Genomic DNA, 17543 nt, shown 5'->3' on the forward strand with positions numbered 1-17543 from the left:
AGGACAGCATCTCCGACTTGGTCCAGAAAGTCTAACAACTCCAGGATTCTCGCAGTACCACACATACAGAGGATGACGTGATGCCACCGAAGGACTATGTGGACTCGTTCCCACTAGAGGTAGAAAACACTGAACTCTGTGCCCTCTACCGCTTACTCCAAGCTTCCAAAACTAAAAGACTTGACATTAAACTTCTGGAAGCCTACACTGGTCAACGAAATCGTCGAACAATTGACCAATGGCTCGCAAAACTGCGCATGTACTTTGATACTGTTGACCTCATTGAAGGCAAAAAGATTGCCTTGGCACCCTCCCTCCTTAAGGATACAACTTTCCTATGGTGGCAATGACGCTTAAAAGACGGCAAAAGTATGTTAACTTGGGAACGTTTTGAACATGTGCCTCGGAAGCAGTTCATACTTGCCAATGTGGACTTCCGAGCACGTTCAAAACTTCGACGGTTGGAGCAAACGGACTCCTTGTCTTCCTACATCTCTCAGTTCACCACATTGGTGCTGGAGATTGATGGTTTAATTGATTATGATTGCCTTCATGCTTTCATCTCAGGCCTAAACTCCTTGTTATGCATTGATGTTCTCAAAGCAAACATCACCATCACAGCTGGCGCTATTGCTTACGCAGAGCGCATTACCGATTTTCAAAACACAGGGAAGCAGAGTTCTAATAGAACACAGAACTCTACTATGGCCAAAGGTGCTCGTCCTCAAGATAACCCCAAGTTCAAAAAAAACTCGGGTAATCAAGGTTAGCGACAGTCTCAAGATCCCCACAAGTCTCAGAAATCGTATGCTAGATCCGAACATAAGCACTCCTCCAAGGATTGCGCCTCTTCCTCTTCACAAAGTCATGACCGTCATCACTAACATAAAGGTGCGGCCACTGACAAGAACAACTCCAACACAAAAGGACTTTGTACCATCTGTACGGGCGACCATAGATGGTTCGATTGTCCCAAGCGACCAAAGCAAAATTCCAATATGGAACCTAGCACTTTCCAATCAGAGGATGCTACCTTAACACAAGACAAGAAAGGCAAAGTTGTTCGAATGGCAAATACCATTTACATGAGCCTTGCCAGCAACCCCGAACCTTCCTTGGCCACTCAAGTACTTTGTGTCCAAGGATCGATTCGTGGAACAACGGTCACTATCCTCATCGACAGTGGCTGCTTTCATAACTTCCTAGCTAGTTCTATGGTCGAAAAACTTTGGTTGACCACTAGAGTCCAGTCCTAGTCCCATGGACTATCGGATTGAACTCGCAAATGGAACTACCTTCTTGTGCAACACCAGGATCAAAAACTTGTCTTTTTGCATCCAACATTATACGGACAAGTTGAACTTCGACATCATGCCTCTTTCTCGGTACGATGTCATACTCGGACAACAGTGGCTCTACGACTGTGATCCATCAATCAGTTTTCGCAGCGATACTATCCAGTTTGTCCACCAGGGAAAACTTATTGAGCTAACTGGTTCTGGGGACTCTCCTTCAACCCCAATTGCCTCTGCCCTACAAGTAAAGAAGTGGGTTCGTAAACGTCAAGTAAAGACTTCACTTCTGTTGGTTACGGCTGTAGAGGAGACACCAACAAAGGATCCTTGTGAGCACCTCAACCAACCTTTTTTCCAGCCTTACTTGGATATTTTTCCACAGGAATTGCCAAAGCAGTTACCACCTCGACGACTAGTGGATCACCCAATCAAGCTTATTCCCGACAGTAATCCACCGTCGAAACCTCCTTATCGGGTTTCTTACACTCAAAATGAAGAAATCCAAAGACAAGTGACTGAACTACTCGATAAAGGTCACATTCGGCCCAGTCGCAGTCCTTTCGGATCTCCTGTACTACTTGTGGAAAAGAAGAATAAGTCAATGCGCCTCTGCATCGACTACCAAGCCCTCAACAAGCTCACTATAAAAAACAAGTATCCATTGCCTCGCATCGATGACCTCTTCGATCAACTTCTACACGCAACACAATTCTCAAAGATTGATCTTCGTTCAGGTTATCATGAAATTCGCATACAAGAAGGCGATGAGTACAAGACAGCTTTTCGAACAAAGTATGGATACTATGAATGTTTGGTCGTGCCTTTTGGGTTAAACAATGCCCCGGCCACATTCATGACACTAATGAACGACATTTTCAGGCCTTTCCTCGATAAGCTCATCATTGTTTACCTCGATGACATCCTCGTTTTCAGCAGATCCCTACATGAGCACAAACAATATCTTCACCAAGTTTTTGAAGTTCTCCGCGTAAATTCTCTCTACATCAACGTTGAGAAGAGTGAGTTCTTCAAGACCCAACTCGAATATTTGGGACATGTTATTTCAGCTCAAGGCATCTCTGTGGATCCCAAGAAGGTCGAGGTAATTGGTCTACTCCTAAGAATGTTCATGATGTTCGCTCTTTTCTCGGATTGGCAAACTTCTACTATACAAAGGTCTATCAGTTTTCCGAAATCGCAGCTCCTATGTCCGAATTATTGAAAAGCACAGCAATTTTTCAAGGGGGCTTTCCGAAACAGAGTATAGTTTCCAACAACTCAAGCAAGTACTCACTACCACACCAGTTATGGCTATTGCTGACCCAAACCTTCCATTTGAGGTATTGACCGACGCTTTCGACATTGCTACAAGAGCAGTCTTGATGCAAGAAGGCAGAGTTATTGCTTTTGACAGCCATAAACATTCCGATATCCAAACCCTATACCCGGTTTATGATAAGGAGTTTCTTGCCATTGTACATGCTTATCGCTCTTGGAAACATTATCTCATGGGAGCCGACTCGGTGGTCAAGACAGACCATCATTCTCTAAAGTATATCTTTACTCAGCCAGTCATGAACGCTCGACAAGCACGTTGGGTTGAGTTTATGGCCAACTTTCACATGACCATTGAGTACATTCCAGGACTACGCAATGTAGTTGCAGATGCACTCAGTAGGTTCACTCTAGCATCAGCTATGGTAATCTCCACATCATCTATGGATGTTCCGAATTCATTCAAAGGGAAGTATCTCAATGATAAAGACTTTGGCACAGCAGTACAAGTTCTTTCGAAAGATCAACCTTCGACTTCCAAACAGAAGATTTTCTCATGCTATTCTTATACGGACAACCTTCTGTATTATCAAGATCGTGTCTGTATACCACATGACAAGGATGTTCAACGTCTTTTGTTAAAAGAGCATCATATAGTTCCTTATGCTGCCCATCCAGGCATCAACAAGACTTACAGGTTACTCAGTGCAACGTATTACTGGCCTTGGATGAAAAGCGACGTCATCAAAATGGTTACATCTTGCTTATCTTGTCAACAAATGAAAGCAAGCCGACGACTTCTAGCAGGACTTCTTCAGCCTCTTCCAGTTCCAACTGAAAGTGCCATCAGCGTGACTCCATTCCAAGCAGCTTATGGACACACTCCGATTGTACCAACAAATTTTGTACTTCAACATCGAGTGGCCCTAGCTGATCAACTGTTTCAAGAAATGCAAGACATTCTACTCCAAGTCAGGGATCATATTCGAAAAGCGCAAGAGCGGTATCAACGGTCTGCCAACAAACATAGACGTCACCTGGAATTTGAAACTGGTGACATGGTGCTATTATTTGTAGCCCCACATCACTACAAGACGGTTAAGTCTGTGTTTCCTAAGTTGTGACCAAGATACTATGAACCTTTCCGGATCGTCAAGAAAAATTCACCTTTAAGTTACAAATTGGAATTACCACCATCATGGGGTAAAATCCACCCGACATTTCATCTTTCTTGGCTAAAGACGTACATTCCAGGCGATGAAGCAGTTCCTCCTGTAGGTGATTATGTCCCAGAAATCGAAGATGATTATGTTCTCCTTATTCCTGAGCGTGTTCTGGACCATCGATAGCGAGAGACTCGACATTGACTTATGACGGAATTCCTTGTTCTTTGGCGAGATTTGGACGACTCCGACGCTACTTGGCAATCTGATGAAGACTTACAGTAGTACCCTGACATTTTACATCAGTATTTTTAGAATTTACTGTGATATTTTCTACATCAGTTCATTACCTCCACCAAGGTCTTATTTTGAGTGGGAGGGGATGTCACGATCTGTGACGTATTCCTTTCTCTATACCTTAGACTTATTCCTTGTTCTTTGCTATTTAGTCTCTTTCTGTTCATTAGCACATTTCTAAATATAGTAAATCTAGGATTGCTTACAGCCGCTCCACTAATTGGCATCAGTCGCCCAACTAGCCCAAACTATTCTTTATGTGTGTGCGCGCGCACGTCATTGCTACACATCCCCTCCTGATGCACATGGATAATTTGGTCTCTCGCCAGTATTTGCATGGCATTGATATTCCTGGAGCTTCTCCTTTTGTCAGTCAAGCCTATGCCAATGATTGTGCCTTTGATGTTCGCCATCTTATGTAGGCTCTCTACTCATTTGGCCTTGCAATTGGATTGAAAACGGAATTTGATAAATCCAAACTTCTTCCTCTCCATAAAAGTGAACTTTGCTAAATCCAAACTTCTTCCTTTCCATGCAAGTGATTGGCACCGCATTTTATGGCGTGGATTGATTTTGCATGTTGATTAGATTGTTCGTCATTTGGGCTTATTCTCTGCCACAGGAAAGACTGTGGGTTTTGCAAAAGCTATTTCATAAGATAGATTATTGGAAGCTCCCCACATGGCCATTGCATGTTCGCCTTTGAATAGTGCAATCCATTATAATGGCCTATGCGCAATTTCACTTGCCATTGATTCCTTGGCCTTTAACAGACATTGAGAAATCCATATCCAGGGCAATGGAATGCCTTTGGCTCACTAAAACAGATTGTAAGGCAGTTCGCCTACTCAAGTACAGCTATGTCTGTTCGTCCAAGATGCATGGGGGTTTAAATATTTTGATGTGATAGCTCACAAGGCTACACTTTTGCTTACTTTTCTAGAGCAGCAGCAACCATGGATGCTTATGCTCTCTTGTATGTTTGCTTTTATTCGTTCTGATGCATTCGGACAGTGGATTCAAATCTTATCTTTTGGTTTCTACAAGGTACTATTCTTGGTTGTCCATTTTCTACTCGCCTTCGGGACTGGGAGTTTCTATTGGAGCACTTGCATTGGTCAAGCCGTCCCCCTGATCTTGGAAATGCGCTCCGTCTGCAGAGTATTCATTGGAGCCAGGTCTTTGATCTACCATTAGGAACACCTACTTTCTACAACGACTAGGTCTCTCCACAGTGGATGACATGGTGGGATGATAGGGGCCTTATGCTTTCTTGTCCAGAGGCTAGGACATATTTCTCTTTGGGTATGCATCACAGGCCTATCTTCCCATTGGAGCCGGGTCTTTGATCCGCCATTAGGAACACCTACTTTCTACAACGACTAGGTCACTCCACAGTGGATGACGTGGTGGGATGACAGGGGCCTTACTCTTTCTTTTCCAGAGGCCAGGACATATTTCTCTTTGGGTATGCATCACAGGCCTATCTTTCCAGCCAGTTCCCCGTTTGTTTACTGATCCTTTTCTTTTGGATTGGAGATTTGATCAAGGGGCATTGCGGGTTATTCTACTTTCTCTTTTGTGGATCTCACTACCAAGAGAGCTTATCATCTTCTTCTACCGCAGCCATGGATTCATGAGCGGGGTCTTTCTATTTGGCATCTTGACAAACCACTTGCTTGGTGGAAGGTTTGTCTTGGTTGTATTTGGAACATTAAGCTCTTGCTGTGGCAGCAGCTTTTGTAATGGCGATGTTTGGTTGGTGCTTTGCTAGTGGGTTCTTTCTTGGCTGCCAAGCGCATTACTTCTTCACATTGTCCATCTTTGTTCGCATCCGCTGGAGACAGTCCTTCGTCTACTTTGGACTAGGTCCGTTGCTTGTGACTTTCTTCCCAGGTTGAGGACATATCTTCGTGCCCGTTTTCCTCGTATTGCTTTTGGCAGGCAGTTTTCAGTTGTTGGGGAGATATACTGCCACCCCCGACTACATTCAGTTTTTCAGTTGGTGTGGTTATTGGGCTCTATGGTCATTATAACATGCCCGTACTCCTCAGCTCTATGGGCACTCTGTTGTGTATATTTATCATTTCTCTCCCTGCTTTGCTCTCTGCAGGACACACTCAGGCGGCCCAGCTAGAAGTGTTTTTTGAGTGTTTTTAGTTCTGTTGTACTAGCTGTTCTTTACTGGAGCAGCTTTTAATGCTTTTACTTGCCAGTATTTTGTTATGAATAGTAGCTGTCCCACTTTGGGACAGCTATGAATGTAAATGCTTTCTTAATGCAAAATTTATTTTACACAAAAAAGAAAGTGTGTGTGGGTGTGTGGGAAGGGAAGGGAGGGGGGGGGGGGGGGGGGGGTGACCTCCACCCACCAAATTTATGCAATGGTAAGATGGGCCTCCTCCTCATGGAAAAATGTAAAGGGAATCCTGATCCCTTTTTGGGGGAGCCCTTGACATGATTGTTTTAGACGTAATACAATAGGAAAGTGGAAAGTACGATGGACCTCCTCCTCATGGAACATATGGAATCCTTGCCCGTTTTTGGGGGAGCCCTTGCCATGGTTGTTTCTAACATTCGTCATGCTAGACAGGATGCCAACACAAGCCCCTCTAGGTATGCCTAGTCGCCCAAGTAAAATCTGTCCAATCTCTGAAATTAAGATTGCCTGGAGCCTTGGAAAACTCATCCTCTCGCCAAGGGTCCCTGCCCCTTGATGGTAAAGATAAATTGCTGCCATGTTCCTTGCTCAGGTGAAGGATGGCAGCGAAGGTGGCCCCCTTGAGCTTGTCCTTCTTGAACTCGAGGTTGTTGAAGTCTCCTTTTGGAAGACTTTCTAGCCGCCTGCCTCCAAAAGGGGGCGCTTTGCTGTCGACAAGCGTGTGCATAAATGTTGAGTATATCACCCATCCTGCTTCCCATCCACATTGCACATCGCGTGCTGAACTTACCAAGATCCTACATCTCTAAGGCGTGGGTTTGCACCACTGAGATGCAACTCGGTGTGCTGCGTCTGAGTGTGTCAGGGACTACATATTTGGACCCTTCATGGAAGAAGGTGTCTTCATTGCTGATGTCCATGGCTGAAAACATGTGCTCTTCGAGCATGAGAATATCCAATGTCCGCCCACAGTCTGCAAGTTTGAAATTAAAAAGCCCAATGGTATCTTTTGGAAAAGCTTTTGAGTGCCCATATGACAGTGAAGGGTGCAAGAAGAGTATAAATTTAACGAGGTGCATGGATTCTGCATAGAGGAAGTGGATACCTATAGTCTTTATGTTCGTAAAACTCTGTATTGTAGCCTTTTTAGTGCTTCATTGGCAATGGTTTCTTTTTAAGGTAGCCTTAAGTTTTCTTTTAGGTACTCTACTTTTGAGTGCTAGCCTCCATTCATTCTGAGTCTTTCCTCCCTCTTCCGAGAAGAATAATGAGTAGCAAAATGAAAGCGTCTCTAGGCAGCTGACTTGCACTTCCCTTGGGGTGCAAGTGATGTGTTGCCTTTAATCTGGCTTTTGGCTCTTGGCTTATACCATTTACACGTACCAATGATATAATTAAGATTAATTGTGGGGCAGATAACACAAACAAGGCCATGCTTGATGCTCATGACTGGATCTTGGCATAATACTTATGAACAGACTTATAAACAGTCCTAAAGTAGTCAAATATTGTGCTCATTTTGCAGTTTTTACTGCAGGTCTGCATTGGCGTGGTTTTCAGCTGATCCACAGTGGTATGACTCAAAAGAGGAGGGATTTGCTCAAGCTGAAGCTCTCGCTGTTGCTATATTTGTACAGCAATTAGGGTCAGATTGTTTGGAAGCGTCCTCTACGGGGGATATGGTGGGCAAGTTATTTGTTGAAGAAGGTGAAAACTTAGTGAGCAACAATGTACGTACGCTAGTTCCTAAAAGGCATTTCGTATTGGAGAATGGTTTTAGTATACACAGATTGAGTCTATTGCCTTTCTTTGACACGTAGTAATCTGAATCCGGGCTGTGTTTGTAGCTAGATAATTCTCATCCAGTTTGGGGCAAAGGGGACAATTACTTTATTGGAAGGGAGAAGCGAAAATATCTACTGTTGATGCTTTGTCAGCATGAAGCAGACAGATTAGACACCTGGGCAAACCCTCTAAGGTAAGAGGCTAGGCTTTAAACATAATTATATCTTGAATGCTCGAGTCAAAGTAAATTATGCCAGGCTGGTGGATTCGCATGATTTGCATTACAACAGCCTGAGTCAATCAAGACTTTTCTGTCGCCAGGGAGAATGCATCTACTCGGCCCCGTGTCAGCTCAGATCGCTGGGTAGATTATGTGAGAACAGCTTGGTCAGTGGACCCGCAGATTGCTCTTGCCCTTGCAGCCAGGTTTCCTGCAGTTGGACTTTTGAGGACCGAGGTTACGACATTAGTACAGGTACTTACATTTTCTCCTCTAAATCACACAAATTTTCCCTGGAAGTGTTGGACTGGGGTTCTGTTTTATAATGCGTCTAACTTCTCATATTCACTTTATCTGTAGGCACACATATCCGAGCTTTACAATCTCCCAGAGGCTCTTCCTTATTTTATAACTCCTAAAGCTGCAGAAGAGAATTCACCATTGCTACATCGTTTACCACATTGGGCTCCTTGTTCAATAACAAGTGCTCTTGAATTCTTGACGCCAGCTTATAGAGGGCATCCACGGATTATGGCTTATGTGCTTCGTGTCCTTGAGTCATATCCTCCTGAACGTGTGACCTTTTTTATGCCTCAATTGGTGCAGGCACTTCGTTATGATGATGGAGTAAGTAAAATTTATTGGATATGGGTGTCTGAAAGCATCATAGTTTGACATAGCTTAAGTTATAATCTTTATGCTTCAGGGTCTTGTTGAGTGCTATCTTATTACTGCTGCACAGAGGAGCCATCTCTTTGCCCACATCTTGATTTGGCAACTTCAGGTTAACTTTCCAACCAGAATGATGCATGCATGTAGTGTGCTTTTGATTGGGATTTCCAAATTTTTCCTGAAGAAAGTCCATCTGAAATAAGTGAGTTTGTGTCTGATGTCATTCTGTAGATCTTTGATTTCCTGGCCCGATGTCAAAGTTGCCTGTAGTCCCTTTCAGTTAGGATGTTTGTGTCTCAGGAAAAAGTTTGTGCTTCAATTTTATAAAATGGTTCGACTTCCTGGACTGTATTTATATCTGAGTCTCTTTCAAGCAGTGAAAGATGCTATGGAGATGCTTATGACAGTGGCTATCTAACCTTTCGCCATTAATGATTTGCGTTAAGCTTTCTGGAGTCAATTATGGTTTGCTATCAGTCTGTTTTGGTATGATTTGTACATAAAACCTGATGCATGGACATTTTTGAATTGCAGGGTGAGGAGCCTCCATCTAGTGAGGAGCCTGGCAAAGAAGCACCCAAGGTTATAATACACACTTAGCTCAGTCACATTGTTTCATTCAGCCTCTCTATTCCTTTGTAGGTGTTGCTCACACCTGAGCAATTGCTTTGCAGGGGTCCTTTGTATTATTGTTTATCTCATCTGGGACTGTGAATTTGGAGTCATTGTGGAGAAATTTTCATGTTATTTAGTCAGCGAATCACTTTACTCGATCAGTTAGCCCTATCGATTAAGATGTGAAAACCTCTAGCGATTTGGTTAGAAGTTGTTGCACTTTTTAGAGAATTGCAGAGCTAGTGACTAGGCTTGGTATAATCTTAGGCACACAGTACATGAATGTAATGGCTTGCTTAAGTAGCTACATGTACCATTGAAATCTTTGCAATGACCAGCATCATATTTCTAGGATTTCCCTCATAAAATGGAATTTTCGTGGTGGACAAACCACAATAATGACGTACGATGAAGCTTGCATAAGAAGAGGTTGAAACTTAAGTAGAGCGACCATTCACCACTAGCGGTCATGTGTGGTTGAAGGTTCAACTATGTGTGAGAAAAGAATATTACTTCAATTTCTCTGATTAACTTAACACAGAACACTATACTTGGTATTGTGGTAAGCCCCCAATATGCCGACATGGTCTTTCTGGGTGTATATTGCAGAGCAGTGTTTAGAGCTTGTAATTGTCCTTTCGAACACTTACAGAGAACTGATTGATTGTTGCAGCCTCGCAACTATTGTGCAATCACTTGGGGTGATGCTTTCTGGGTTCCATCGTTGGGCACTCCTTACTAGATGAGGTTGTGCTTACTCTTGAATGCTAGGAGTTGGCGGTTGATTTATTATAGTGCTTTAATGTCATCTGTTACACATCCATGTACCCCGATCCTCATCACCATTATTTCTCCCACCAGGGGATAATCCATTAGCTTGCTTAGAGTAGCTCACATTTGGGATAACATGAAAAGAGACAACATTTGCCCTTATCGCAGTGCAAAGTTCAAACATGTTATCCCTTTACGTTATCATTTATGCATTATGCTGCACTAGGAGGGGCGATGAGGAAAGGTGGGATGGTGAGGTTTCCAAGGGGAAGTGATCTTAAGGGGCTTGAGGAAGGTGGGTAGACTAAGGGAGTCTTGCTTCCAAGATGGGAGTGCCTTCGGTCCACTATCACAATTGATCCACTTCTATGACCAGGTTTGCGTTGGTTAATATATCTTTCTTTCTTTTCTTTCTTTCTCTGGCTAAATATCAGTTCTTCTTGGCATCCTTAAGGCAATTTTTTTATGATTGTCTCTATGTGTGGGGTTTAGATTATCCTGCTTTGTTGTCACATAATGATATGTTTTGAAGATTTGTACCTGTCTGTCCCTTTTCTTGGTACTGTTTTATGTAACATAAAAGACAAATGGATTTCACCCAAAAAAAAAAATGTGTGATGTTTAAGATTCACTCTTGTTTATCTTTTTATAACAGATGGCCACATGTTTTTCTGCTCTATTTTATTGCTTCTGTTGAGCAATGAGATTATGCATGAGGCCTTGTTTTTTGTTCTGAAGTAGGGTCTCTGATCCAGATCTCCGATGTTTTCAAGTGGGTATCTTTTACTCAGACATCCTTGACTTAAGTGCTTTTCAAGGATTATTTTCATTTACTTCTGTCAATGGTTCTATTGTGCTTGAGTCTTCCAGAATGCTTTAAAAATGACAGATTCCTTTAATCCTCATGTTGTGATGGTATGATTGTGAAGGGTAGTGGAAGCTGACATCAATCTTGCATGTGTTGTTTTTTGGTAAGGTACAGGCAAATCAGTTTCATGACCTTGTGCTTAAGGTTAAGGACCACATTATAGAGAGTTTTAACCCTGACGCACATGATATGTTTGTGAGGGAGTTTCACTTCTTTGAAAGAGTCACTGATGTGTCTGGTGTATTATATGGGTTGCCAAAGGAGGATCGTCGAGCAAGAATACGAAGGTACGTTGCATGTCGAGCCCTCAATTTGTCAAAAAACTGTAGTGAGGAAAGTTTGCCTGGATTGCTCTAACATGTCATGCCTGACAATGCCACAGAGAATTGGAAAAGATTGAAGTTGAGGGTGATGATTTATATTTGCCCACTGCGCCAAGCAAACTAGTTAGGGGGATTCAACTAGATAGTGGCATACCTTTACAATCAGCAGCCAAGGTTCCTATCATGGTTACCTTCAATGTGGTTGACAGAGACGAGCCTGGCATAATGAAGCCTCAAGCATGCATTTTCAAGGTGGCTTGAAGTTTCTGTTGGAATGGCACATCTGGCAATCCCTTCACCTAGATGATTCTGCAGATGCATTTCCTTGGATTTGGTGATTTCCTGTGCCTTTTTCGCTATGTTAAGTGTCATTTATTGGGAATCTTGCAGGTGGGGGATGATTGCAGGCAGGATGTGTTGGCTCTTCAAGTGATTTCGTTGTTAAGGGATATTTTTGAAGCTGTGGGTCTAAATCTGTATCTTTTTCCCTATGGTGTTCTTCCAACTGGCTGTGGAAAAGGCATTATTGAGGTTTGATATCCCCTTTACCATTAAAGCTCATAATTATGTGTAATATGAAAAAGACATGTTTCTAACAGAAGCAGAACTGTTTGTTGCCTAGTAAAGGCGGCAAAAATAAAACTCAATTTCACAAAATAAGAATAAAAAGCAGCAAGTTGACAGAACGACTTGTGTATAGAATTTAGGAATTGAATGAACAACATTAAAGGAAGGCAAGTCTTCACTGGTTGCACAGAGACCACCAATTAGGTTTTAAAGGGAGAGCACTAAAAGGATTACTTTGAAACAATTGCACTTAAGAGAGCTGCTCTCCCTGCATGCGCCTGTCAACTGGCTGTGGAAAAGGCATTATTGAGGTTTGATATCCTGCCCTTTACCATTAAAGCTCATAATTGTGTGTATTATGAAGAAGACATGTTTCTGACAGAAGCAGATCTGTTTGTTGGTGGCAAAAATAAAGCTCAAGCTCACAATAGAAAGCATCTAGTGGACAGAAAACAACTTACGAATAGAAAGTTAGGAATTGAATGAACAACATTAAAGGGAGGCATGCACGAAAGATCAGCAATATTCTGAGCTGGTACTACCCCCCCCCCCCCCCCCACACACACACACACAAAACAAAAAGAAAGAAAAAAAAAGCATCCTCAGGCCTCCCCCACCTCTCTTCTGCGCCTCCTCCCCCTATCTTCTGTTCTGCCTCCCCACCGCCTTCTTTTTTGCCACCTTCTCCACCTCCTCTCTGCCTCTTCCTGTGCCTGTTATCCCCCCTTCCCTTTCTCCTATTCCACCACTCCCTGACTTTTTCTCTAACCCCAGCGGCCGCCTCCTGCTCCCATGTGCCCTGCCCCTCTTCCTTGCTGCCATGCTGTTTTGTGGCAGCCTTCTACTGACTGGGATCTTTTCCTGCAGTTAACCCCGGCCTGGCCTCTCCTTTCTGTCTAACAGTATTTTGAGGAGCTGTTTTCTCCTTGAGGCAGGACTTGTTCCTGCTCTAGTTCCCTCGACCGTTTCCCCCTTTTTTTCTTCCTTTTCCCTCTCCCCTTCCCTTTTCTGGATCTTATCGAATACCTTGAGCACTAATGATGTAGCCCAGATATTGGATTTCCATCAGCCTAAACTCAAACTTACAGTAAGTAACAAGTTCCCCATGTCCCACATCGAGTATATCTTGGAAAGACTCAACAGTGCAAAGTACTTCTCAAAAATCAATCTCAAGAGTGGCTACCATCGAGTTCGGATTTATAAAGCTGATATGCCCAAGACAGCCTTCTAGACAAAGCGAGCTCATTACGAGTTCGTAGACATGCCATCTGGTCTGAAGAATGCACCACCCACTTTCAACAAGATGATGTCTCGGGTATTTGAAGATTATATTGGAAAGTGCATGCTTTTTTTTCTAGATGATATTCTTATTTTTTGCGCTACGGCAAAGAAACATATTCACGATGTGCGAAGTGCCCGACAGTTATTGTGCGATGATCAGCTCTATCTCATCCCTGCCTCTCACTCTACCTGCTAGCAGCTCAGATTTTTGTTTTCTACATTCCGGGGAATGTAATCTTGATGGTGACCCTTTGGTCTAGCAAGAGAGGCTCACATGGCAGGCCACAGCCTTTCAGATTGCACTTTCCTTGGAGGACAAACAATAGGTGCAGATTGCAGTTTAGTCCTCCAAGACAGAGCACTAGTGGGCCATATTGTTGGTCTCATGCCTACAAGGAGCCAGATTCGTGATTGGATCCAGGCGATCCTGGTCTTAGAGAGTGACCACATCCAAGAAGTCACCATCTACAAGAGGGGTTTTTCTTCTCCATTATCTGAGCTCCCCCATCACCACTCAAGCCGTGGTGGAGCATCGTATTATCCTCATCCCGCACAGTGTGTTCTTCATACCATGGAATCGCGAGTTCACAATGGATGACATGGTCATGACTCATCACATGCCAGACTTGCCAGTGACGCCTCATTTCTCTTGTCCTCCATTAGAGGCTGTTTTGGCATAGCGTTGGAGTCCCCCGCCTACCACAACAATCTTGATTCTTGTAGATGACGAGGTCTTGCAACTTGGGTAATTGCAAAGTGCCTGAAGACCTTGTCAAGAGATCTTTCTCGAGACACTAGATAGGGGAGAGCTTCGGCAGAGGGTTGAGGTTTCGGGCCTCCCGAGTCATTGTCTTCGCTACAGATAGATGGGAAATGTAGCAAGGCCTTGCCCTCGGGAGGATGTTTGGGCCTCCACCTGCAGCCTTGCTCGGGCCAATAGGGTGAGGATTGAGAGGACAGATCCCATTGGCCAATCAGATAGCAGCAGGAGTCCCAGATCCCCTAGGTGGAGCCTCTTGAGGGGGCGTGGATTGGGAGAAGCTAGGCAAGAGGGCTGCAAAGAACGGGAGATAGCAGAGAGAGCTCCCTCAAGATGTTGCGTGACACATGAGAGAGAGATCTTCTTTGAGCTTTTAGCAGACTTGCTTGAGATAGTGACCTAGAATTTGCCATTGCCTTCCCAGGTCTAGGTTACATGAGAGGTTTCCCTTCCTAGACCTCATGTTGCTCCCCTCCATCCCACCCCTTCTCAGCCGGTCCCAGGTTTTCCCCTACCTCATACCCCGCCTCTAGTCGCCTCCCCCCCCCCTCCCCCCCCCCCTCAAGCGCTGTCTACGTGATCGCAACTCCCCCTCTCCGTAGCCTTCTCCCATTGCCATCATAGTATAGTTGATGATCACCCTCATCTCCTCCGACCATCCCATCTCTTTCAACCGCTCCTCCCTCTCCACTCATGTCATTTTCCTTCGTCGCCACAACCTCTCTTGCTCTCCTTCCACCTAGCCTCTCCAAGTCCCCAACACCCTTCCATGCCTAGGCCACCTGCATAGAGCACATCTTCATTGTCACAGCCCCATCCCAACCCCTCACTAGTTCAAGACTCGACTTCTACAAAGCCATTAGAGACAGGCTCCATGTTCTCACAATTGCCAAGACCAAAGCATCGTCGGAGACAACCCCTCTCGAGGGAGTTATGAAGGCTAGGGCTCCAAAACTACCTTGACGTCTCGAAAGATTACCCCATTGCTTTGGATATGTCAATCCTGAACCTATGGCCCTGTAAAGGGGCTTTCATTGAAGCAGTTGGTAGCCCCTCTTGTCCCTTTTGGGGTTTCAACTTTGTATCCATGGGAGAGGAGCAGTGGACCCCCTTCTCTTTGATCTTATGATACGGGACCGGATATTTCGCATGATCGAGGAGTGGCTGGAACAATTGCGGATCTTGCGACCACACAACCACGTTTCACCTAGCTTCTCGTGTGATAGACGTGACCCCATTGCTTTGGATATGTCAATCCTGAACCTATGGCCCTGTAAAGGGGCTTTCATTGAAGCAGTTGGTAGCCCCTCGTCCCTTTTGGGGTTTCAACTTTGTATCCATAGGAGAGGAGCAGTGGACCCCCTTCTCTTTGACCTTATGATACGGGACCAGATATTTCACATGATCGAGGAGTGGCTGGAACAGTTGCGGAAGGAGTTGTGGATCTTGCGAACCCACAGCCACATTTTACCTACCTTCTCGTGTGACAGACATGGGCTGGGTCTTGGCAGTAGCAATGATTGTTTGGGGATGGAGGATGAAGTCACACGTTGGCTACTAAACTAGTGTGCCAGCTGACTAGGAGTGGAGACCTCCTTGCTATGGGCCTTGAAGTTGGGCATAGAGCCAGTTATGCCTTTGGCGTGCCATCGATGATTGCATTTGTATGGATTACTCCCTGTTTGAACCCCCACGAAAGTCACGAAAGTCCTTGATGGCTTGTCATAGGACAAGGGGGTGCAACAGGCCATAGCAGAGATTTGGCAACAGCTGGTCCTGGCTTCTCAATTGGGACAAATGATCTTTTGGATCGAGGTATAGGATGCAACTCCCCTTTCCGGGCAGTGTCTTATTTCTTCCCCAAAGGGCTGTATTTCGGAGACGGTGTCCAGCATCAGTGCTTGGAACATCTGGGCCGCTCGTTGTAGCTTGGTGATGGGAGGCCACTAGGTCTCCCCGGAAGTCACCCTCATTGCCATTTGGTAGGACATTATCTATATCCTGTGTGCCATATGGGAGTGTGGGACATGGGGATCTCGGATGGCAGCTGAGAGGCAGGCACGTTTCTGCAGGGCCTGGCCTGCAGGTGTCCTCTACATATTCTCAGAGCGAGATATTCGTTGGATGTATAGCTCTGCACCCTAGTTGTTGGCCCCTGTTTCAGAGATTCCCTAGGCAGGGGGACATTTCAATCATAAGGGAATAAAATCATCATCTATGTATTGCAACCCCCGAAGCAAAGCCTAACATGCCTTGACATATGCTGTTTGACAAAGCCGGTGCAACTACCTTGTGCTTTGCAAAAGCCAGCTCATCTTTCTAATAGTCTTCTGTCATTAGCTGATTTTTGTCTCCAACGCTGTTTCAAATAGATTTGCCACGACTGAACTACCCATAATGGTTTTGTGTCTGCCAAGCGAGAGAAGAATGAATTTTAATGTATGCATCTAAGGCCACGAAGGCCTATGAGACTAATTCAGGTTTACATCATATGGAGAAAACACTGCTAGTAGGGCATCAGGCTTGTGGTTCTTTCAATTAATGCTTCACCTATGTAATTTTCAGGTTGTTCCAAATACACGAAGCAGAAATCAGATGGGTGAGACTACTGACGGAGGTCTATACGAGATTTTCCAACAAGACTATGGCCCAGTTGGCTCTCCACGTTTTGAAGCAGCTCGTGATAATTTTATAGTTAGCAGTGCAGGATATGCAGTTGCCAGCTTATTACTTCAACCAAAGGATCGTCACAATGGAAATCTTCTTTTTGACAAGTAGGTGTCAATTCTCACTTTGTGCATTTTCAAGCTCACCATTCTCAGATGTGGCTTTGGCTTGTGAGCTCATTCAGGTCACTAAAGACATTTGGCTTCTGCTGGGGGTTATACGTGATACCCTTCAGCGCAAGGGACACTGCTTGCTGCACTATGGATATTTCGGATATGGAACTTTAAGTTGGATTTTTTAAATGGTTCTCTCTCTCTTTTTGGTGGAAGGAGGAGGGTATTTATTTATTTATCAAACTGATTTCACGGTAATTACATGGGCTCTGAGACTGGCTTTCAGAGCCCATGTAGTTACAGTGAAATCAGTTTGATAAATAAATAAATACCCTCTTTTCTCCACCAAAAAGAGAGAGAGAGATTATCATTCTCATGATAGGTGACAATGATATAAAAACCGTATTTTTGTAGTATCCATTGGGAGTCTCCTTTTGTGTAGCCTTTCATTCTCACTTCAAAGTCAACTGTGAATAACTTTTTTTGGGGATATTCTGTCTGAACAGCCAGGGCAGGCTTGTACATATAGATTTTGGTTTTATCTTGGAGACATCACCTGGAGGAAACTTAAGGTTTGAAAGTGCACAGTTCAAACTTAGTCATGAAATGACTCAATTGCTGGATCCTTCAGGAGTGATGAAAAGCGAGACCTGGAATCGTTTTGTCAGGTTTGTCTGGATGATGTTTCTTGTTGTAGGTTCTATTTGTAA

The 17543-nt window shown here is 44.2% G+C and overlaps 1 protein-coding gene across 4 annotated transcripts in view; it reads left to right on the top strand.

The window, feature by feature from the left end:
• Positions 1-17543, top strand: part of LOC147889114 (Phosphatidylinositol 3- and 4-kinase family protein) — a 71425-nt gene that overhangs the window by 52900 nt on the left and 982 nt on the right. For 2 of the 4 annotated variants that reach the window (XM_087391739.1, XM_087391740.1), the window contains exons 15-25: positions 7729-7921; positions 8039-8169; positions 8298-8451; positions 8557-8823; positions 8903-8980; positions 9403-9450; positions 11231-11409; positions 11505-11697; positions 11836-11976; positions 16619-16827; positions 17340-17501. In XM_087391739.1, coding sequence (XP_087247865.1) covers positions 7729-7921; positions 8039-8169; positions 8298-8451; positions 8557-8823; positions 8903-8980; positions 9403-9450; positions 11231-11409; positions 11505-11697; positions 11836-11976; positions 16619-16827; positions 17340-17501 — 1755 coding nt within the window. The remainder of the gene's footprint in view (positions 1-7728; positions 7922-8038; positions 8170-8297; positions 8452-8556; positions 8824-8902; positions 8981-9402; positions 9451-11230; positions 11410-11504; positions 11698-11835; positions 11977-16618; positions 16828-17339; positions 17502-17543) is intronic. The other 2 variants (XM_087391741.1, XM_087391742.1) reach the window with 1 other exon arrangement.

Source organism: Dipteris shenzhenensis, chromosome 20 (assembly GCF_047967505.1).
Source record: "Dipteris shenzhenensis isolate YYH24624 ecotype China chromosome 20, Dip_SZ_1.0, whole genome shotgun sequence".
Lineage (NCBI taxonomy): Eukaryota > Viridiplantae > Streptophyta > Polypodiopsida > Gleicheniales > Dipteridaceae > Dipteris > Dipteris shenzhenensis.